At 40.8% G+C, this 24,764-nt stretch overlaps 1 protein-coding gene across 4 annotated transcripts in view; it reads left to right on the top strand.

Annotated features, from left to right (window-relative positions):
- Pdgfd (platelet derived growth factor D) overlaps positions 1-24,764 on the top strand; it is a 199,201-nt gene that overhangs the window by 159,648 nt on the left and 14,789 nt on the right. For all 4 annotated transcript variants that reach the window (XM_051177794.1, XM_051177793.1, XM_051177792.1 and 1 more), the window contains 2 exons: positions 10,544-10,606; positions 15,502-15,700. In XM_051177794.1, the coding sequence (XP_051033751.1) occupies positions 10,544-10,606; positions 15,502-15,700 (262 nt within the window). The remainder of the gene's footprint in view (positions 1-10,543; positions 10,607-15,501; positions 15,701-24,764) is intronic.

Raw genomic sequence — 24,764 nt, 5'->3', positions numbered from 1 at the left:
ATTCTTCTGTTGAAGGACATTGAGGCTAATTCTAATTCCTGGCTATTACTAATATAGCAGCAATGAACATATCTGAGCAAGTGTCCTTGTGGTAGGTGGAAGGGTCTTTTACCCAAGAGCGCTATAGATGGCTTTTGAGGTAGATCAATTCCCATCTTTCTGAGGAATTATCACATAAATTCCATAGTGACTGCACAAGTTTGCTCTCCCACCAGCAATGGATGAGCATTTCCCTTATTGCATATCCTTGCCAGAACAAACTGTCACTTCTGTTCTTGATCTTAGCCTTTCTCATGGCAGTAACATGGACTTTCAAAGTAGTTTTGATTTGCATTTCCCTGATAGCTAAAGTACATTAAACATTTCTTTTTAAGAGTTTCTCAACCATTTGAACCACTTGAGATTTCTCTGTTGAGAAATCTCTGTTTAGACCTACACCCCAGTTTTAATTGGATTTTTGTTCTGTTTTAGTTGAGGTCTTCAAATATTTGGGATAATAGTCCGGTATCAAATGTGGAATTGGTTAAAAATAAATCTTTTCTCATTATGTAGGTGGCCGGTTTGTATCATTGGCCATGTCCTTTGTCTTCAACAGAAGCTTTTCAGTTTCATAAGGTCCCATTTATTAATTGTTGATTCTTTTGCCTGCACTATCAGTGTTCAGTTCAAAAAGTCTTCTCCTGTGCCAATGAGTTCAAGGATATCCCCCACTTTCTCTCCAGGTTCAGGTATCTGGTTTCATGTTGAAGTCTTTGTCTCATTGGCACTTGAGTTTTCCAGGGAGGTAACTATGGATCTATTTGCATTCTTCTACATTCAGACCTCCGATTTGAGTCTGGGTTTGTTGTTCACTGTGTATTTCTGGCTTTTTAAAAAATCTGGTGTCCATAGTTTTGAGGATTATGTCTGGGACTTCATTTCAGTTCCATTGATAAACATCTCTGTGTTTATGCCAATATCATGCTGTTTTTATTACTATAACTGTATATAACTGTAATATAACTTGAAATTGGTAATGGTGATACCCCCAGCAGTTCTTTTATTAGTCAGGATTGTTGTAGCTATGCTGTTTTTTCGTGTGTGTGTGTGTGTGTGTGTGTGTGTGTGTGTTTCCATACGAAACTGATAGCTGTCCTTTCAAGATCTGTGAAGAATTGTGTTGGAATTTTGATAAGGATTGCATTGAATCTGTAGTTTTTGTTAAGATGGCCATCCAGTATGTTAACCATTCTGAACCCATGAGCATGGGAAATCTTTCCATCTTCTGATATTTTCTTCAATTTCTTTCTTCAACAACTTGAAGAATTTAGCAAAGAAATCTTTCAGTTGCTTGGATAGAACTATTCTGTCTTTTAATTTTTTAAATTTATGTGTATAGGTGTTTTTCATGCATGGATGTCAGTTACCACTTGCATACCTGGTGCCCACAGAAGCCAGACAAGTGTGAAAGATCCCTGCAACATGAGTTACAGACAGTTGTGAACTGTCATGATGGCACTAGGAATCCAACCTAGGTCCTCTAGGAGAGCAGCTAGTGCTCTTGACAGCTGTGCCATCTCTGTGGCCTCCCAATGGCTTATATTAATAGTAAAGGATTGTCCCCAAATTTTCATCTTCACCTACAATCTCAGCAACACATCATGGTGAGATCTCTAACAGCATTTCCGCGGTGTGAACTAAGTCTTCTCTAATCGTCTGTTTGGGGAAGGGGGTAAACATGACAGAAACAATGAGCGAAGTTGTAGTTTTCGGTTTGCAGTTTAACGTTCTGTCATGTGGTCAGTGCAGTATTAGTGACCTTTTCTGACACTCTACCTCTTCTCTCCAGGACCATTATCTTTTCAGCTCATGGTACAAAACAAGCAACTGCAGGCTTTCATTTTTTTTTTTTTTTTTTTTTTTTCCTTTACTGATTTTGGTAAATACTCCCCTTGTGTCTACAAGCACACACTGACATCTCTGGATCTCACTATTGTCTCACAGCTTCCTCCAAATTACTGACTACACCTTCCTTAGAACTCTAAGTGTCTTGTTTTGTTAAATTCCAGAGGCAAATGAGATTTTTCTACCTCTAAAAGACAGTCTCTGATTCTTGTTCATTATTTATTCTCAGTGTTTTGTATGCTTATATTTAATGTCTTTGGCTCAGGGCTGGAAAGATAAATCAACAATTAAGAGTGATTGGGACTCTTGCCGAAGACCTGACTGGTTCACAGAAGCCATGTCAGATGATTTACAATCACCTGCTACTTCATCTCCAGGGCATCAGAGAGCCTTTTCAGGTTTCCGAGCATATCTGTACGCATGGCCACATACACACAGAGACACAGATACATAAATTTAAAAACTATAATTGTCTGTAACAATCGCACTTCCTTATATACATATTATTTTAGAAGTGATTAATTGATGATTAATCAAAGTATGTTCCAACAAAGTATGCCTAATGGATCAGAGTTTGGTTGCCTCCATGTGTTTAGCCTTTACTTTATCCCATCCTTGAAGACTTTTGCTATATTAACATTTCTATATGTAGAGCTTTGGCTTCATCACAGAAACTCAAGTACTAAAGGATCAACAGCTTTATTCTAAAGAATCTCCCCTGTGGAGTGATCTTATTCTACTGCCTTCAAGATTTAACATTGGACATTTCCTCAGTGGGTTATGAGCGTGCCATGAGTAGGCAGGGAATACATTGAAGGAATAATGTCAATAGTGTGATTGTCAGTTGTTGTCTTATGGATTCCAACAATCCTTTAGTGCATCTTTCTAATTGCAAAGAAAATACTTCAAAACATTAGACCAATCAAGAAGCAAAAGTATGCTTAGCAAAGACGTTTATTTTCTTCCTCTGAGGGATGAGCATAAAAGAGCAAACAAAAGAAAAGTATCCAAGATGATGAAAAGGACTTCACAAAATGTCTTCTGAAACCTTCCTAGTGGAAGTTTTCCTGGCTAAGTTAGGTTGTTTGGGCTGCAAGCTTTGAGAAACTGTAAGTGACTGTGTATGTTTTGTGGGGATAGTGAATACAGTCCTCTAGCAATGGGTTGTCAATAGCTCATGCGCTCACACTCAGCTTAGGATGAAAACGAACTGTTTGGAGTGGGATGGGACCAGCTGAACACAGCATTTGGAATAAAGACATGGCAACAACTGTCTTCAGAACAGGAGCCCCCAGCTCTGCTCCAACAGGGTAGGAGAGGAATTCGTTTCGGACATTCCCTGAAGGTGCTCTGTGATCACTTGCGTGGCAAGCTCACTCTGCTGAGTAGTGTAGTATTTGTTATTTATAGTCTTCTGCCTTCTCTCTCAGATGAACCTAAAGGATCCAATATCAAAGGTTCAGTGTTATCAAGGACCTTTCCAATAGTGGCAACCCGAATTGTGCCTTTGTCTTTAGTAGCAAGGGCTACCAAATGTTTTCAATAGCCATCTTTTCTACTAAAAACAAAGACACAATTCAGGGTTTCCACTGTTAGAGAGGTCTTTGATTTGACTTAACCTCTGATATTGCTTTAAGTCTGCAGGTAAATTGTTTTCAGGTTTTTAGAGATTAGCTAGAAAATAGACGTGGCTAATTGCATGTTTCATGACTGCTCTTTACTCTTTCCCTGTGTGAGGGGGAGAGTTGCTCATGAGTATGTGTTCATGTACCTATAGAGGCCCCTGGTTGATGATGGGGTGCAGGTGATTCTCAAGATATTGCTTGTCTTTCATTATATAGAGGTCTTTGTGATCCATTGTATAACCCTTTAATTCTATTCTTTGCCTAATACCCTGTACCATGCTTTTTCTTTTGGGTCACCAATCAGCTCCCAAATTATGATACAGAGACTTATTATAGTTTTGAATGCCTGGCCTAGCTTAGGCTTGTTTCTGGCTAGCTCTTTTTTTTTTTTTTTTTTTTTTTTTTTTTTTTTAACCATTTCTTTTCTTGTAATATAACTTACTTTCTTGTATCTCCTGGCTGCCAGCTGCTTGACTGGCCTCAGGTATCTCCCTTAGTCTCTCCTTTCTTCTCTGAGATTTCTCCTCTTTCTCTCTCTCTCTCTCTCTCTCTCTCTCTCTCTCTCTCTCTCTCTCTCTCTCTCTCTCTGCCAGTCCCACATATCCTTTCTCTGCCTAACTACTGGTCAGTCAAATTTTTATTAGACCAGTCAGGTACCTTAGGCAGACAAGATGGAACAAATGCAGCATTTCTTTACATAATTAAACACACATCCATGCATCATTCAACAAATGCAGCATAAACAATTACAACACACCTTTGCACAGTTGAAGTAATATTCCACAACAATTACCCTATTTAATAATTGGTGAGTACCATTTTTCCAACATGGAATTCATGAATGACACCTTTAAGAACATAATTTAATAGCATATAAGACTTTAAGGGTAAGTGAGAAGGATTCTCATCAAAATTTTTCTTTTAGTCTATAGAACTAGTTCTAGGACAGCCAGGGCTACACAGAGAAACCCTGTCTGTGAAAACATATATATATATATATATATATATATATATATATATATATATAATTTTTTTATTAAAACTAGATGTTTGTTATGAAATTTTATAATATATGAACAAAAGGAAGAAAACAAAACATCTACCATTCATGGCTAGTTAAAATCAGTATCTTTGTAAATATACATTTTTAATTCTGCTTCAGTACATTTTTCTAGCAAGACTACATAGTGTCAAAATTGACCATCTATTGTCTGTGGATCTATGACTTCATTTTATTTTAAAGATATTGTCAGATACATCTGTCACATGTGTATTTATCAGTTTACGCTTATGTTTGTCATTTTGCTTCAGTAACTTTTGGATTTGCAGATTTTCTACAGACACATTGTATATGTTTTTTGTGTTTTTCAAGTTTAGCTTTTGTGGTTAGAAATATTGCTTCTAGGACTGGTGAGAAGGTGCCTCTTACCAACCCTGATTGCTTGAGTTCCATCCCTAACTTCTACATGCTGAAAAGAAAGAGCACCAAAGATGTGCTCTGACCTCCACACAGGTACCAGGATACATGTGCTCATGAACACATACATAGACACACACACACACAGGTCATGCACACACGTGCATGAGCGTACATACATGCACATGACTGGACATGCACAATTCACACAAGTACACAAAAAAATATATATAATTATAAAATTTCACAAGAAATATTCTCTCACTGCACTGATATAAAGAACTCATCTGTGTTTTCATGTAATGTTTTTAGATTTCAGTTCTATATATCTCCACAATTCTTTCTTCACAAATATCAAACTCTGGTTACTGTGCTATTTAAAACTGAATGTCAGAGACTCCTGTTTGCTTTTTAAACTAACCCAAAGAATGAAAGGATTGGAATGAAGAATATGCCAACAATGAGCTTCAATGCCCAAATATAACTATGAACTTTAAATATGAGAGTATGAGCTAAGAAAATAGTATATTAAATGATATAAATTATTCTTATAATATAAAAATAGTGTAGATTGCAGTGCCTGTGGTTGTAGAATGATTTATAATATTATGTGAGCTGAAAAGAACAGGTTACTATAGAGACACAGTAGCTACTCAGGGTCTAACTCTGACATTTGATGGGGAGGTACGCTGCTTTGTGAACTCACATTTTTCCTCTCTAGAAAAGTCATTTTCTCCCTATGTCTATAAAGTAGATGTCCATAATGTCTATATGGTACAGTAAGGTAGCCATTATACCAAAGTGTAGCAGTCCCCTGCACAGATTGGGAAACAAAGTAACAAAGCCATGGGCATTCTCCATTCTGTGATGGAGCTCAGCAGGAGGTAAGCAAAGTGAGATCTGACTATACACCAGATCTCTGGAGTTGGGAAACCCTTATCTCTGCCTGGGATGGGACATGGCTGGTGAAGTGTTTGTATGAGTGTGTTTTTACAAAGAGCAGAAATATGTTCTTTAGACACTGGGATGTTTTGACATTTCAAATGATTAGTCACTGTTTGTTCTATTTTAGTAGCTCTTCAAGTGACATTGAGCACACTGCTCTGCTAAGAGTACTCATGAGAAAGAGTGTGTCTGTCATGAGCCTAGCACTTACAATCAAGCCACCTAAACTAATCATGATGATATGTAAATCATAGAATACAGGTACCTACCGGTCAGAGTATGTGCTGCCTGTGTGCTCATTCCTAAGTAAACTACAACAGGGGAAATGGAAGTGCATCCAGAAAACACACCTACGCACTTGAAGTTGAGCAGGAAATAAGGACTATGGTCTCTGCCATTCTAGTTAACGAAGTCATTGGCAAAGAAATGGGAGATTGATCATTCCAGGCATTCCTAAAAGTCTTCAATGAACCTGAATGGCTTAAGAGGGCAGACCACGAGTGACCTGGAATGAGAATGTGTCTAACAAGCCCAAGGGTGATCTTTCAGCAGACTACTAACTGCTGAGGAGCTAGCTGCAAGGACATTTGAAGGAGGTGCTTCTAGGCAGAGAAAACAGCTTCTGATTAAGGAGAATAGAAACTTGATACTATCTGAAGGAGCCTAAGAGGGTCATTGTTGACATAGTGGACTCAGTGGGGAAAACAGAACACCAAGCCAGAGAGAATGACTCAAGCAGTGACTTCTCACAGGCAGGGGACTCAGGTCCTGCCTGCAATGGAAAGCAGCCACTGAATAGATGGAACAGGGGACTGCAGTGATTTGATGCAATTTCAGCACCCTGCTGGCTGCCACTGGAGCATGAATATTCAAGCAGTAGCGTGTGGAAGCTTACTAGTATCTTGGACTTGATGGGGTGGCTCAGTGAAGGAGATGAATAATGATCACATAAATGATGCCATTCCATTTTATAAGTTCATGTTAAATATATCACTTCTAAATGATGGCAAACTTAACATAAAACCTGGCTTTTCTTAAACGTCTCATATTTGTGTGAGTAACAGAAGATGAACTTGCGTTTTATCTAGAATGGAATGAATTCTTTTATCATTTGCTCCTATCACAGTTTCTGACTGGAATTCTGTAACTCATATGGTGTATAAGTTTGGAGTTACTTGTGTAACATTTATTTATCTAGGTACTTATTTGTGAAAATCCTTTTATACTCTGAAAGGACCTCATATACACTGTCTCTCTCTCTCTCCTTCCCTTTTGCCCTCCGTGTGTGTATGTGTGTAAGTGTGTAATGGTGGGTGTGAGAGAGAGAGATTGCAGTTGAGCTCCTGTGACTGTGTGGAAATCTGAGGACAAGCCCAGTTGTCAGTCTCAAGAGACAGTCTCTTATTTAGTGACTTATTCCATGCTACTCGCTCTTGAGGTTCCATGGGACTCTCCTCCTGCCATCTCTCCATAGGAGCACTAGCATTCCAGAAGCACATCACCATACTAGGTATTTTGTGAGTTCTATGGACCCCATGGGAATATAACAGGTGATTTACATAGGGAGCCATCTCCCTACCCAACAAAATACCTACGTATCTATATGAAAAAACAAATTGAAATCATGGAATTCATTAAGTATTGCCATCCTCTTGAAGGAAGACCACACAGGTCTATACTCTGCTTTTCTTTCTGCTATTTGTCTTGACTGCACCATGAACATGCGTCCATCTTTTCTACCCCCACACATTGTCTGAGCCAGCTATGGGGGATAGCTTCCGCTGGTGGCTCTGGCTTCACCAAAGGCCTCTTATATCCAACAGCCTGCCACATGTCTCTCTGAGATTACATACAACCCATTCATTATTTATAAATTGTTACCAATGAGGAAATTGGGCTAAAGTCCTAAAACTCTTTCTAGCTCTGAAACTGTGCACAATTCCCCTAACCATCACTTGATTTTGTTGTCTTCTTTGTATGGAAATTTAAGTCTCTCTGGTGAGATCCTTCATCTACAGGAAGCTTTCTGAGTGTTCTTCCCTGTAAATTATGTATAGACCTCACACACCATGCGCAACTCCTTAGCCTCCTCTAGGAAGTAACCTATATACCTTGCAAGATTCCAGGCCCTCTTTGGGCACAGTTGTCTGCCACCTTCCATGTTACATGAGCAGAGTGAGATCAGAGACTCAAGTGAGTTTAAGGACTTCAAAATCCTTGAGAGAAGAGATGCTGTCTTTATTCACTTATGTATGACTCAACCACACTTCACAGACTCCACTCTGACATAATAGGTAATTAACACGTGTTACATGAACAAGTGAAAGGAAAACTGTATGGTCTACAAATTGCTCATGGCATTACCTTACCTGGTCCTGTGGTTTGGATATGGCTTGAGTGGTAGCCCAAGAGCTCGTGTGTTAGGCAGCTTGTTTTCTGAGTGACAAAGTTTAGTTCACTCTTTAAAAGCTGAGGCCTACTGTGATCTCCTTAGGCCACCCAGGGATGAATTAATGTAGTTGTCCAGCCTCTGGCTTTCTGTTTTAAGATGTGATCTCTCCCTCTCACACAGACCCTCACACAGTCCTGTCACCTGTGCTTAGGCCCTTGCCAGAGGCCTAATAAACAGGGCTGCCCTATTTGGAAATTTCAACTTTTGGGACTTCCAAACTTTGAACTAACTAACTCTTGCTTCTTTGTTAAGGACCCAGTTTGGAGTACAGGGTTACAGTGATGTAAAATACACTCACTACATCCCACAAAGCCCTTACCTCTCTCTCAGTGGTCCATTTCCAAGAGGCTCCTATAAGCCCCAGTCTTCCCTTGTTTGGATACATTGTTCTACTGTAGGTCCTTTCTGTTCCCTATGCCCAGGTCTGACATATTTGCTGTTCCTTTCTTTTTATGCACTCAGGCTAGATTGAAATATTGATCAATAGCCACTTGCCTTCTACCTCATATGTGATCCAGTTCTCTCTAGGTGAACAACTTACATTTCCTCACTGCCGACATTTATACAGAAATCAATGTCATTGTGACAATTCGAAAGATGTGCTTTCAGACCTCTATGGTGCAAATGATATTCAGACCTGATTCTCAGCTCTCGTTCAGTAAACATAATTAAGAAAATAAGTTTCTTGGCTTGAGCCACTGAATATATTATCAGTATCATCACAAAATGCCTCAAACTCAACCTAGTCTGAAAGAAACGACCAGGATGACTTATATTAGCAGAGACAAGAAGCTTCCTGTGACATGTACAAATGGTAGGCTCACCTCTCCTTCCCAGTGTGTGTGTGTGTGTGTGTGTGTGTGTGTGTGCATGTATGCATATATGTGTATGTATATATGTGGGGATATGTTTGTGTATATGTGTGTGTGCATGTGTGAATATGTTTGTGTGTATGTGTATGAATGTTTGTGTATATATGTGTTTGCATGTGTTTGTGTGTATGTGTGCATTTGTGCATATATGTGTCTGTGAATGTGTTTGTGGGTTTGTGTGTATGTGTGTGTGCATGTATGCGTATATGTGTGTGCATGTGTGTGAATGTGTTTGTATGTATGTGTGTGTGCATGTGTGTATATGTGTGTGCACGTGTTTGTGTGTATGTGTGTGTGCATGTGTGTATATGTATGTGCATGTGTTTGTGTGTATGTGTGTGTGCATGTGTGTACATGTGTGTGTGTGCATGTGTCTCTATGTGTGCATGTGTGTGAATGTGTTTGTGTGTATGTGTCTGCATGTGTGTATATGTGTGTCCATGTATATGCATGTATATGTGTGCATGTGTGTGTGCATGTGTGTCTATGTGTGTATATGTGTGTGTGCGTGTCTGTGTGTGTGAATGTGTGTGAATGTGTTTGTGTGTATGTGTGTCTGCATGTGTGTATATGTGTGTCCATGTATATGTGTGTATATGTGTGCATATGTGCATGTGTGAGTGTGTGTGTGGTCTGCCCTTTTGGGGAATTCTTTCTGAGGGCAGTAACTATCCCAAACCCTTGTTAGAGGTAACTGCCTAAGGCTGGCTCCGTTCTCTGCCTATTGTCAGTCCCCAGTCACCGTCCTCCCCTGCCATCCTTTCTGGCATTTGTAATGGAGTAGGGGGGGGTACTCCATGTAATGGAGTCGGGGACAGCTTTTAGAGGGTAATCTTTGAAAAGACCATTGCTGTTGAGGACTGGCTTAGCAGGCATAATTTAACTTGATTTACAACCTGGTTTAAACCAAATGCACATCAAGAATGACAATAATTATTCTTTCTCTGTATTAAGATCTTATTAAATGCCTGTTATAATTACATAATTGCTGCATTCAATTCCGGAAACACCTCTGCAATTTAAGCACCCCAGTCCATTGCAGATGAAGAAGAGAGGAATTAGAGGGTGAGAAGGTCAGTCAAGGTCACACACCAATAGATGGCAAAGTTGAATTTGAACCTCTGTACAGTTCTTTCTCCCATATTTACATGACAGCTGTCTGTGTTTGGCGTGAAAGGGGTTCTTGTGGACAGTGCTTCATGGAAATGTGACCTGCTGGCTAGTGATGTAGGTTGTTCCTCTTTTCACCCAATTGGAATGAGATTCAGAAGGCTGAGATGCTGCAACCATGGGCATGGTGAATTGAACACAGAGCTGACTTACTCAGGGATGTGTCTTTACCTTCCAGGAAGATTTCCAACCTGAAGCAGCCTCAGATACCAACTGGGAATCAGTCACAAGCTCTATCTCTGTGAGTAATTTATTATTCTGTTGCCAGTGAACAAAACTGCTCAGGTCAGCCTCAGGGGGACCTTGACTGCATTAGAACTCTGGCTTGACTGTGAGCCAGATAAGCCAGATCTCGGGCAGTTTGAGCTCCTCTGTTTCTTTCAGGCACGCCCGCTGTTGGCTGCTTTTTAACGTTTGCATTTTCAAGAGTCTTTTTAGGATGGGAAAATCTCAGTGTTTACAGTAGGATGACTTAAGTGAAAATCAGCCATGCACAGCTCTGATTGGGATATAACACATATCTTACCCTACGGCTATAAAACGGTTCATGTCTCATTTTCTTCCTCCAAATTTAGTCATTTCTCAGGGTCCTATCGCCTTATCTGCTTTGCATGGGAAGAACAGATCTTGCCATCACCAATCCTGCATGTAGAACTTATGCAGTAATGAAATACAAGATGATAAAGCCAAGCTCTTCTCAGCCATGCCTAAGCACGGTGAATAAGTGTCGCTAGTTCTAACACAGGGACATGTGTCTGAGTCAGTAGTACTATTTTTAAGCCAATGCTTTTTTTTTTTTTTCTCACTGGGGCAACGTGTTTAATTCCCTCTATGGCAAGGTCTCAACAAGTCTGCATTCTATGTCTCTTGAAATCCCCAAATGTGGCCACTCAATTTATATCTACACCCTCAGCCTCCAGGGCTCAGGGATCATTGAAGAAGAGGAAGGAAAAAGATTGTAATAGCAGAGGTAGTGAATATCTGCAGAAAAACAGTATTTTGCAGACATAGCAAGATGCTTACAAATGAACCAATAGCAGCTGTGATTGCCTGCACAAGATCAAGCCACACCGAATCCCTCCTGGCTGGAAAGACTTGTGAGGTCTCTCCCTAGCGGAGGAACATTAGGTGGCTTCTGGAGAGTGAGCGATCGGTTCTCTACACGTAGAGTGGATGGCCCCACGCCTGAGAATACACAGGCCACACTCAGTGGACTCAGTGGATGTTTCGTTTTCGTTTTTGTTTCTCTATGAGCCCATGAAATTGGGAGGAAAAGTGCTGAGTCACTAGGCAAGGACGTAGAAGAGAAGGCCTGGCAATGAACATGAAGGTAATTTTAATTCAGCTAACACTGTCATTCATCCTCATAAATATATAATAGAAGCTCAGTGAGACCTCATGTCTGAAATTATCAAAAAAAATTGAAACAAATAGTGTGTCAGGAGACTAGATAGGAAAAGAGTACTGAGGATGTGGTGGTGATGTTCTGAGTCACACACATTCTGTGCTCAGCTCAGTGGAAGCCACTCTATCAGGTGGAGGACTTCAAAATGAGGTAGCCCCATGCATGCATTCCTCAGACTAAGTAGGAGGTCAGGGCCTTTATCAGCCTGTGGCTAATGACACTGAGTACACACCAAAGGGGCCTCTGAAGCCTGGGCTGAGGGCAGAAGGACACTCCAGCTTCCTTTCCATCTTACTATGATGGTTCAGGGTGGTCCAACTATTCCTGCTCTTGAGTGCAGAGCCAAACAGTTTACACGGCCTTTACCTACTAAAGCATAATCCAGGCTTTGAAACAGGGAGAAGATTGGCTTATCCCCTCAGAATATTTGGCAAAGTTCAGCCCTGGTCAATATTTACTGAAAACTTCTGGTTTGCATCTGAGGCTTTAGCCTCATTAGAGAACATGAAAACCAAGTGTGCTCCTTGTTGTTTCATTAATTTTCATTAGTATACAGTGAGGGTGAGTTTGAGTGAGATACCGATGGCATAAGCACCCACTACTCTCTTCCACCCTCCCCCTTTGCTCTATCCTCTCCTCTGTGAAAACTGTTCTTAGATTTTAGATCTTTCTAGATTAGTTTAAGGGTCACTAGCAACTATCAGTTTCTATGTGGACCATATTTTGTTTTGTTAAAACGAATTCAGAGGTTACTTTTATGTAGTGGGCATGCTGTTGTGATCATTTTAATTCAATTAATATTTTAGTTTAACGTTCTAATTTATCTTTATAAATATATAACAGAAGCTCAGTGCAACCAAATGCATGGTGCAGTTGAAGGAGATACATGTAAATGGCTCTCTAATTTTTTTTTTAAATATTCACTTGAGAAACAAATATACTTGTAGGTTTATTGGTCAGTTAATATTCCTAATTATCATCCTTTGTCTGTCAGCTCCCTAAGTGAAACCTGGAAAACAACCATGAACCTCATGCAGAAGGATAAGACTCAATTCTATGTATAGTTTGGATTTTCAGTCCAGCTCACGGTTAGAGGGGATTCTGTGGTCTGCTCTCACCCTGCCTCCCTCCCAGGGCTGAGAATCCCTTAAGAGCTCCTTCTGGGAGAAGTGTCTAGGTATACAGCAGCACTCCAGGAACTGTTGAGGGCTATCAGAGAATGCTTCTTGCAGCCACTTTCCCCAGGGCGCTAGCAAAAAGCTTTTACCTGTGTATAAATGACTTGATTGACGTTCTTACTTTTATTTAAAAGCTTTTAAATGCTAAAAATCTCATAAACATGTCAATTCATTTTGACTTGTGGGGTAACGGACTCATGTTGTGATATAAGGCTAATTGTGTGGTGAATTCTAACCACTGGGGATGACTGAATAATAAGTTATCCATATAGGGTGAATGGAGATTTGTAAATATAGTGTGACTTATAAATGTTATAACCCACAGCATGTTTGAATAAGGAGAATTGTAGAAGGCAAAATCATGTGACTCTATCAGAATTCATCTCAACACACACACACACACACACACACACACACACACACACTGACCTCATTTAAAGAACTAGCCTGCCAATAATTAAAGGCTAGGGAAATGGTTCCCCAATTAACAGTAATTTCTGCTCTTGCAGAAGACCCAGGTTCAGCTCCCTGTACCGATTTTGGTGGTTTATAACCAACCATAGCTCCAGTTCCGGGGACTCTGACACCCTTTTCTAACCTCTTGGGTCCCTAGACATGTATGTGTTACATATTAATACATGCTTGCAATGCAAACACTCATCTTATATACATAAAATAAATAAATGTAAGAAATATTTAAAATAAAAGAACTGAAGTTGTATTATCACCAGCAAGGTGAGTATAGAGTATGTCTTTATCTTGGCTCAAGCTATTAACAAACCCCTCTAAAGTCATGAATGACAAATGCTAAGTAACCGGATAAACAATTGTTTGTCCATGCCAGTGTGGCCTCATGGAGAGGGAGTGAAGCTCCATGGTGGAGACAGGATAAGACTGCTTATCTTGATGGGGCTAACTAAAAGTGGACAAATTCACCAGTCTATTTGCAACTCCCACATTCTCCATAATCCTCATGCAAAACATCAGTGGAAGCTCCTGAGTCACACCAATAGTAGCTGATTTCATTAGACCCCATAATTTCACCAACTAGGGTGCAGTCCTCTGAAAGTGGGGGGTCACAGAGTCATTCACTGTCCTATGATCCATAAGTGGTGGAAGAGGTAAGACTAAGAGGAAATGAGAGATTTGCTGTGTGATTGTAAGCTCTGAAGCAGTGCTATTTCTCTCTCCTAAAACTCAGCTTTAAGAAGGCAAGCTTTCATTAATTCCCACTTTAGTGATAGAAAATATTCTTTTTCCTTTTTTTGTTTTCATTATTTTTATTTTATTTTTTTTCTTATTTTACATATCGATCCCAGTTCCCTCTCTCCTTCCCTCCCATTCTCCCTAACCACCCTCCCATACCTTCCCCCTCCACTCCACAGGGAGGGTTAGGCCTTCAAGGATGGGTCAACAAAATCTGTCAAGTCACATGGAGTAGTGACTAGGCCCTCCCTCTTGCCTTTAGGCTAAGGGAGTGTCCCTCCATGGGGAATGTGCTCCCAAAGTCCTTTCATGCACCAGGGATACATCCTGGTTCTACTGTCAGAGGTCCGTACACTGCCCAGGCCTTCTAGCTGAGACCCATGTTCAGGGGGTCCGAGTTGGTCCAATGCTGGTTTCCCAGCTATCAGTGATAGGAAATATTTACCCATGGGGAGATCTGAGTTGTTGGCTAGTTTCTATAAAGATGTTTACATAGTTATTTGAGGCTGTGTCCTTTCTGTCTCCCTGATAATGGGTCATGATTTTCACCGAGATGATGACTTATGGCTCATTTACCTCAAGAGTATAGTAGGGTTACTGGAGTGTCTAGGAACTATGTGAGAATGCTTTATTTCTGACAAAATAATAACCCTTTTCTGGCCTTTCAAAGGCACTGTGTTCATCGCTTAAATAATATTCTGGAACTCTTCATGACAACTGGGATCACTGCTAAGTGACGGCAGTCCTTTTCCGTTTTCCCTTTTAATATGCTTCCCATGTGAACCTTGCTCTTAAGTTATGAGAGTCAATTCAAGGCTAATTATCTTGTTGACAGTAAATAAGTTGGTTAAAGTGCCATATTTTATCAGAATGTCTCCAGACAAGTCAAATTCACCTCAGGCAGAGCCTGCAATGGGAAGTATATGGAAAAGGCATGGGGCACAGAACCTCAGCATAAAAGAACAGATCAGATCAGAAATCACTTGAAAGGAAAGAGTTTAATTCTGTTATTAGTTGATATAGAAATGATCTGGAACTGGGAACCAAGAAATCAGAAGTCAACTTTTATATTCCATGTAGGCTGTATCTTTTGAAATAATCACAGTTCAGATGAACTGGAAGTTGTATGATCTTCTTGGCTTTGATATCCGTAAGTGTTGTGCATTAGAATGGTACACTTGAGTTATTTGACAATATGACTTTTAAGTGCCGGATTGCTATGGTATGATACTTTAACGGTATATTGTGCTCCAAAACCTATCTGTGCCCCTTCATTTCGGTTGTGTGATTGTTGTATTTCAAACAATGGGCCCTTTCTAAGTACACTGAGTTGTATGTCACTCTTAGGGGGTGTCCTATCACTCTCCATCAGTAACGGACCCCACGCTCACTGCTGATGCTCTGGACAAAACAATTGCAGAATTCGACACTGTAGAAGATCTACTCAAGCACTTCAATCCAGAGTCTTGGCAAGATGATTTGGAAAATCTGTATCTGGACACCCCTCATTATAGAGGCAGGTCATACCATGACCGGAAGTCCAAAGGTAAGAAGCTGAGTCTTCGATGTTCTTCACCAGTAAGTGAGAGTGTTCAGAGTAATAATAAGAATCTGTAATGTAATCTATTTAATTCACTCTGTCTAGTGAGTACTGTCAGTCCATTATCACATCTGTATGCCACAATACTTTCTGATTACGTTGTGTGTTTTGACCACACTGTTGTTTGTGTATGGCTGAAAAGAATAGACCATAGTGTGGAGACCTTATGAAAAGTATCTGTGGCCTAGAAAAAGTGGTACAGTAGGTAAAGAGCTTGCTGCACAAGCACCAGGACACCAGTTTGGATCATCTGCACTCAGAAAAAGGCAGACATGACAGCAGACATCTTCAATCCAGTGCTGGGGAAGCAGAGACCAGCGGGACCTCTGGACTCACTGGTCAGCAGGTATAGCCCCAGAGCAGCGAGAAACCCTGCCTCAAAAAACTAAAATTAAAAAAACAAATAGTTAAAAAGTAATTGAGAAAGATTCCAGCATCAAACGTTGACCTCCACATGCGTGTTAATATACGTTGGCATACACAGATGCACATGCACAGAGCACACATACCTACACATAACACAACAGAAACACAAAATACAACATCTAGGCAAGCTTCCTGTTTCTTGCCTGTAAATCCTGATTTTACAGTGGAAGAAGCCAAAGTCAAGAACTGTGTATAGATCACAGAGACGGCTCCGCTAGGTGACAATGGAGATGAGCTTTGTGGTCTTTGGTTTATACCAGAGTGTCTATGTGATCAGCCACTGTGCTTTTGTAACAGCTGTCAGTGTTGGCTCAGTGCAGGATTGCCTGTGTTAGGGCCAAGGGGCTGCTGTGAACAGCTAGGCCTCTGCACTTGTTCAATTCGACCCATTCAAGGTTGGTTTGCTTAAGCATATACTGCATGCATGTTTAGCATATCCGCCTATCCCACCCTCCCTTTCGTAGTCCCCCTCCCCACCTGTTGGTCCTCTGTTCCTCTGACACCTAACCTATATGAAATCTAGAAGCCAGAAATGAGAGGGAAATGGGAAATTTGCTTTCTGAGATTATATTATCATGATTATCTGCAGTCACATGCATTTTTTCTGCACCTGGCAAAGTTTGTTCTTATCCATGTCTACTAAGTACTGGGCACCTATGTGACTCACAGGCTGAAAAGGTAAGGGTCCCAAGAGAGTAAGAACTTATGGGACAGTTTGAAGGCATGTCTGTGCCTATTTCATGTAAGTTTGAGGAAAAAAATAATGACAGAGAAAGAGAATGTTTATACAGAAGTTTTGAGGACAAATAATAACTCCAACATTTTAAAAAAATAGAAAGCATTTATGTTCTATAATTATCACACAGACGACTGACATAATCTTAGAGAAAGAATGTGTGTTTATGTTATGTAATCAGTAGACATGGCTACCTCCAGTTACATTCCTATTATGTACTTGCTTTATTTGATAAGATTTGTTATCAAGTTTTGCTAACAAGTCTCATGGGGTTTGTGTCACAATGCTGTGACGGTGTTCAGCCAAGATGTGGCCTGTTTCCCATACTGTGTAATGTCAAGGGTGTTTCCAGGCTCTGAGCCCAGGCTGCTCCTACACAACCCATCAGAATGCTGAGCCTGAATGACTAATTACTAAACTTCTGTGAGGATTTTCTGCTCCTGGCTTAGGTCATACATCATACATACTAAGTATTCACGGTGCAAGGACCAAAGATGCATAGGCATCCCGGTATTACGGAGATGTACCATGTGCCATTGGTGTGACAGGAAAGAACATCCATGCCCTCGGAGAACATCCATCTCAGAGATGGCATTGGTTTTATTTAAGGAATTGTTGTATTTTATGGTTCACTAGGCCAATCCGAAGGAAAGCGGAATGAACCTAAGTCTTGAAAATACCAGCAGAAAACATTTTTAAAATATGGTGTCAGACACAGAATTAGGGGCATCGGACCCTGCCTTCAGGCTTCTCAGCACCAACACCTCTTGCCTGCAAATACTCAACTTAAAATCGCGGAGTGACTGGACAGTGGCAGTTTATGCCTTTATCCCAGCCAGGTGGATCTCTGTGATGAGGCCAGCCTGGTCTACAGAGAGTTCCAGGACAGCCAGGGCTATACTGAGAAACCCTGCCTCAGGGCAAAAATTGCATAGTCCTGTTTTTGTTTTTTTGTTTTTTGTTTGTTTGTTTTTGTTTTCTATTGTTGTTGTTTGTTTGTTTGTTTTTCCTTCCTGAAAATTACATTATGTGCAGAAACCTGAATTTAAATACTACCCTTATGGGCTTTTGTGGTTTTCTTTTCCTTTAAATCACTAATCTTTCTTGTGTCTCTGGTTCCTCTTGGTGAGGTACTTATCAGCTACTTGTGAGGGCTATCCTGGAAGCCCTGAAGTATGTCAGCCATGTGACACTTGTTCAAGAGTGTTTCGCTAGCGCTACCAACTTCCAGTTCTGAAATGTGTGTGCGTCACTTCCTTGGTGAACCCATCTTGTCCGTTACCCTGTCCCTGATATGTCCAGTTAGGAGGGGCTTGAGACGGGTAACACCAATCACAGAGAAAATGTGGCTTCTTTAAGGGAATAAGCAATCTCAGGACCTTAAAATGAATCAATCATTTTATGGGAAGCGTTATGAACATCAGCTGCGTAGCCCCACCCCAGACGCATTGACTCAGAATCTTTGAGGGAAGAGGCTGGGGACACTGCTGGTGTTTACTGCTTCTTTAGGGTATCCTGAACGCCACCGTCAAGACAGCTTTCAGCCCCTATGTCTAAGGTGCATTTTGTACATGACTGGATATCGGATGGATTTTTAAAGTGCTGAGGACTGAACTCGGTGCCTTGCACACACCTACCAAGTTTTCTGTCGCTAGCCCGACACTCCCCCTCACCCAGTGCACTTCTAAAATCTCCACCAACAGACAGAAGTGCCCCTTTGTTAAGAGTGCCTTTGGTGACAGAAGTAACCGTGCTAGAGCCCTCAAGGCAGTGTCCTACTTGATGTTTATGACAAAGTAAACAGCATTCCTCCCCCTGTTGGTTTAGGTTGCATTCCCCAGTCTCGTGTACAAAACAGCCTGAAGGCAAACTCACTCACCTTTCCTTTAACCCTGCCGAGTCACCGATGTCTTACACTGAATAAATGTACTGGCCTAATCGTTTGTCATCCCACTGAGGCTGAACCACCTGCACAGATCACGTGCCAAGGAACAGTCCCTTTGATATTTCAGCCGGTCTTTTCTGCCTTCAGAACTTAAAAACAAAAGCCGGGGGCTTGGGTCCTGTTGGCCAAGGAGCAGAATCTGAGAATACGAAGTGAACACAGGAAAGCAGTCATGCAAGGGTGACTCCTTACACAACCCAAAACGTACCCCGATGTCACCACAAAATATGTTAATGACACCGTACAGCTAAATGATGTGGATGTTCTTTCGAGCAGCTGCCTAACACCACCTCATTGCATGACCACTGTAGTTAACCAAAGCCAAACTGTGATTCATTTAAATGATATAACTGTGAACTTAGGTGCTGTGTATATTTCTTTAAGCTCATAGAACAAAATTAGACATTTCTACATTAAGAAGTTATTAGTCCTAGGTTATGCTAAATTTGGATGTTAAGTAAGAGATTAACAATGCAGATAACAGCTAGCTAGCTGCTTGCTTCTTGGAGGAAAACTTGTTTTTTCACAATGACAACACCATGTCATAGTAATGCCCAAAACATGGTGGCTAAAGGAAAAACTTGTCCATTGTGTAAGTGCTGTGATGGAGTTTATAAGCAACAGCTATGGTAAACACACTTGCCTGCAATGTACAAGGACCTGAGTTCAATCTCTAGCAACACAGACACACACACACACACACCACGAGGGAGAAAGTATAAAATATTAGCAAATGTCTTGGCCTGCTCCAAATTAAAAGTTAAGAATTGTTAATAAAGTATATCCTTCTCCATTTACCAGCTATGGATGCACATACCAAAGTTGGCATGTGCTCCCTGTCAGTATTTTAACATTAAGTGCAACAAATACCTTGAAATTCAGTTTATTACAAATGACACAATGTAAAATATATGACTTTTACAGACCCTAATAGCTAGGGAAGGTAACTTTGGGAAGGTTCCCAACTGTTTCTGAGGATCTAATATAAATTCTGTCCATTTCTTCATTATATTTCCCTGTAATCTCTAAAAGCATCTGGCTCTACTTTTTAAAATAAGGTAAATGATAAACAAGAACCTGGAGAACGGGTATAAAAATATGTCATATCCAGAAGTTCCCAAGAATACTAAGGTAGTAAATATTTGAGAAACCGAGTACTTACAACTTTCTCTAGATACTTATTTAATCCCTGGGTGAAAGTTATTTTATAAAGCTTTTCACTGAAACTAGTGAACCCTGGGTGAGCCAGCCTTGGGATGGTAGTTTCTGTAGCTCTCTGTGTAAGTTAGACACTCATATGCACTGGAGAGCAAATACCACAATAGATTTCATTTTCTGACAATTCACTTTCTGAAACATGATAAACACCAGATGAAAGTTTTCATAGTATTAAAAGTGTTTACCCTCAGTTCTGAAATATAACACACACACACACACACACACACACACACACAGAATAAAAGGGATGAAGAATGCTGTGGATTAAAAATCAAAAAGGACTCTAGAGCCAAGTGAATCTGTGGTACAATTCAAATTCACATGTTAAAACAATACCCGATTCTCTATTTCCCCTGCTGTGAAATAGTTTGCAAAACTGTAAATATAGTTTTCAAAGCTAGGATGAGACAGTAACAGTTTATCCCTCTCCTAATCACAGGTCTGCAAATGGTACTTGGTATTTATGTTAATCGCTTGCAAGCTCTCTGCAGAGCTAATTCCTTCTTTGAGCTCTGTGCTCTCCCCTGTAAGGGTCTGAGGTCATGCAGTAATCTGGAGAGCCTCGTGCAGCCTCCAAACACTGTCCTGTTTTCGTATCTGTATAACTGGTACACTCATTAAGAGTTTGCAGAACTGCCTATAGAAAACTTGCTAGGATACTGCCTACCTACAGACGTTTTGAGACTACTTTCATCATTATTTCCTCTCTCAAACTTCACTTTTTACCTTTGCTCTTTGGACCACCAAGATTTAGGAAATATGCCCCTGCTGCATGTTAGCATATATGTTATGGGGATTGGCAGTGCAGGGACCTGACCCGCTGGGTACCTTCACTTGAGATAACAGTGGAGGTCACATGAAATTGAACTGAACACACCTGGCTGTTGACCCTCTGATATTCAGTTGAAGGTACTATGACCCCCCTCGTCCCCTTGGCTACTTCTGCTGGAAGGGGACTCTGTTTTCAGCCTGTCCTCATTTGTCTGCTACACTAATGTGGGCCACACCTGCTGAGAGCTGGGATTTGGACCTGGACTTCAAACACTCGAAATTCATTCAAATAAATGCATGGCATGACAGTATCATCACTCCTGTCTTTGCAGAAAGAGGGACAAATTCCGAAAGGTTCACTGACGTTGTCTAAGTAGAGAGCCATGTCACGAACCTGGCTTTGCTGGATACAAAGCTATGGGAAATTCACTGGTGTTTAAAGCTTAGAATCATAGGCTTAAAGGTAAGAAAGAGGGGTATTTTAAAATCTCCCTGATGCTTAAGCACACCTTCACTTGTTTTCTTAGCTTTCATAGGTGGGCTACATATGTCTGCCCAGGTAGTGTTCCCAGGGGTCAGAGACCTGCCCGAGAATGGTGTCAGTATGCTCCAAGTCTAATTCAATGCCCTTCAGATTTTCTGTTATCCATAGTTATTTCCTAGAACAACTTGGGTAGGTGTCTACTAGTTTTAAAAGTCACTTAACCTGTTTGTATCTGAGTCTTGACATTTAGAAAACAGATTTGTAAAGGTTTTTCTTGAAACCAATACAAATGTGTGCAAGCAACCAACACAAGTGTATAGGGCCCAGTAACTCCCCAATACCACATTGCCTCATGATGCTTCTGAACCTTAGAATTTAGCATTGGCTGGTGATGATTACTTTTTATAGCCAATGGTAAATGTTTTTATTTATCTGAGTATCCAACCTACAAAAAGAATTAGGAAATTTAAAACATTTCATGGCTTTAATTTTAAATTATCCTAATTTCTTCTAAGAATCATGAAATGATTGTGAGATTCTTTCCCAACTTTTGCTTGATGTATAAAAATAGTTTGTACAATTGGGACGTGATTTAGAGAAGAGGGGACTTGAAACATCACTGTGAAAGTGTAAAGCACATGAAGTGGATGGACTCCTAGTAGGGAATTTATGAACCTTGAAAACAGCTGAGAGCTCCTGGTTGCTTGTTATAAAAATATAATTATTCATTTATTCTCCACCCCCCAAGACTACAGTCTACAGCCCAGCCTCAATGCCCCCTTCTTAGCTCTTACTACCAGGTTGCTGTGACAGTCCACATTAAACAAGGCTGTGTTCCTCAGCATTTCAGGTGGGCATTTGAGAGGCAGCCTCCTTGACACCAGACTCAGGATGCTATGGGTCTTCGTGCATCTGTCTCCATGGACAGCTGAGTCTACAGCTTTGATGGTCGGAACTTATTTATTTCCTTTCGGGCCACTTCCTAGGTTAGGTTAGAGGTAGGCACTTCCCAGCATAGGAGACAATAATCTGATTCAATTTATGTCTCCTTCTGTGTACTATTGAAAAGATTATTCGAAAAAGAATGAGTAATCTCTTTCCTTCATGTTGTTGTTAGCTATTGAATACCAAATTTTAGCAGAAAAAAAAAAAAAAAAAAAAAAAAAAAAAAAACAAATCTGGCACAAAGAGGGGGCGAATTTAGTTTGGCTCCACGTGGCTTCTCCTGGTGGGCATCATGATTTCAGAAGGATATCTAAGTGATCTGTGTTGCTTCTCCCATGAGAACCCACACAACAAGGAGGAGAACTCGCGATGATTAATCTGTTCCTATAAAGCTTACAGGTCACTGGAAGATGTTTGTGTTTCTCTCTTTTCTTCGTTTTTCAGAGATTTTATTTGTTCCACCATGAAAGTCAGCTGATATTTGTGTATAGTTTTTATGGGGGTTTCATTCAGTCATACATGAGAATGTGATACAGTTTCTGGCTAGTTGCTAAACAGACTGGAACACGATGGGTTGCTTCTTCTCCCCACCTAAGCCCTCATCTATTAGAAATGGGACAGAGGTGTCCATTCATATTCCCATTCTACGATAAAGATAAAATTCATACTACAGCCCAGGTAACCTGTGCTTGGGCTGCACTTCATGGCTGAGGCTGTAGCAGGGAGATAATTCCTAACCCTGACCCAGTGGGCAGCATGCTACCTTGCATCACTGTTTCCAGAAGGAGCTTTGCATCTTGGAACCTTCTTACCATTTCTAGAAAATTGTCAGTGCAGAGTACCCAGGACTTAACTGATGTCAAAGAGTCATTAAAAAAAATCTAGAGCCAAATCGGAAGGGAAAGGAAATTTGGCATTATAATACCATATCCTCTTGAGTGAAATAAACGGAATTAGATGAAAGTGAAGAACACTTGAATTAAGCTTGAGATATCCTGTTTCTCCTTTGTTGTTCAGCCACAGAAATGGAATCCACAAAGCAAGGGCAGCCCCTTCTCCTTAGTCCCCAGGGGGGTGGGGGGGCTCACAGTGGAGAGCTCCTTCGAGCCTCGAGTTCTCAGTCTGTAGTATTTTATAATCAGTCTTTTCTGATTGGCAGCTCAATGTATGGTACATCCAGTCAGAAGACCCTCTTCATTGTCCTTCTAAGCTGAGTGCTTCTGTGGTCTTCATCCGCTGGTGAGAGCAGTCACATAGTGATTTGATTCATTAAACTGGACAGCTTTGCAAATCTCTTCCTGTGAAAAGTGCAAGGGAGCCGTGCTTGGCCATAAAAACACGTCTGCAGCATGAGGGGGTCTTTCCAAGGTGAATTAGACTTGGATACTTTACCTAGATTGCTGAAGGAACCTAGTAGAGAAGTCATACTGAAAATCGGCTTAAATACCCCTGCATGTAAGGATGTAACTCACTATCAGCTCAGCATCCTTCAAAAAAGCCTAATACAGGTCCAGTGCTGTTGATTTTCTTCCTTCCACCAGTGGTTTCTCTATTTTCTGCTTTTTAGGAAAGAGGCTATGGACCAAAACGCAGTTTTACCATTTTCTCTTCACTTTCATTATTCTCCTTGAAAGGTTTGGGGAACAAAGACCTGCAGTCACATTGAGAAGTTGCCTAGCACAGGGCTGTGGCAAGGAAAGAGCTCAACTTAGATATGCCTTGTCTTTGCCTTTGTGGGCATCAGAAACCCACTCACCCCCCCCCCCATGTTAACTTCATCCTTTTCTCTTCTGTTTGACAAAAAGCATTGTCATTATCACTAGCAGCAGATTTGGCCCTCTGCCTCAGCCTGGTCTACCAACTCAATAATGCACAGGCCAGCAGCAGTATTATCTCAAGGTGACACCTGCAAGGGCTGACTGCTGCACTTCTTAATCCGTTTATGTAACCCTGCCTCCTTTCCTTGCAGTTACTGGCAGGGCTTTAGCAGCAATAAAAATGGTTCCTTTCCCAAGACAGAGTTCATTCGATTTAAAGCTGCATTGATTATAGCTAAACTTATGACATGGCTTTACAAAGGGAGAAAAAACAGCAATAAATTATGCACAGTGATTATTTAGCATTTATTGAGTCCCCACAGTGTCCTGGGCTCAGCACATAACCGCTAGGCATAAAGCACTGCCCTTGAGAATGAAAGCAGAGCTGTCTATCTGAAAAGGCACTCAGGGCAGCCCATCAATCCAGATGCCTTCAATTCCTACGCAAGGGTCACCTGACCATATGGCCACTCAGCCTTACCCTCAGTGCAGTTTCCTGACTGTATGGGGGTAATGGACTGTTGGCCCATATCCGTGTATTCTCTTAATTTTCTTTTTTTCGGGACCATTTCACTATCATCCTTGACTTTTGAGGGATCACTCCTTCCTGCTCCTCAGTCTTGTGTTCAGACTAAGGCATTTACTGAGGCTAGAGTGCCAGTGAGGAT

The sequence above is a fragment of the Phodopus roborovskii genome, unplaced genomic scaffold (genome assembly GCF_943737965.1).
Source record: "Phodopus roborovskii unplaced genomic scaffold, PHOROB, whole genome shotgun sequence".
NCBI lineage: Eukaryota > Metazoa > Chordata > Mammalia > Rodentia > Cricetidae > Phodopus > Phodopus roborovskii.
This window is presented reverse-complemented; position numbering and strand designations above follow the sequence as displayed.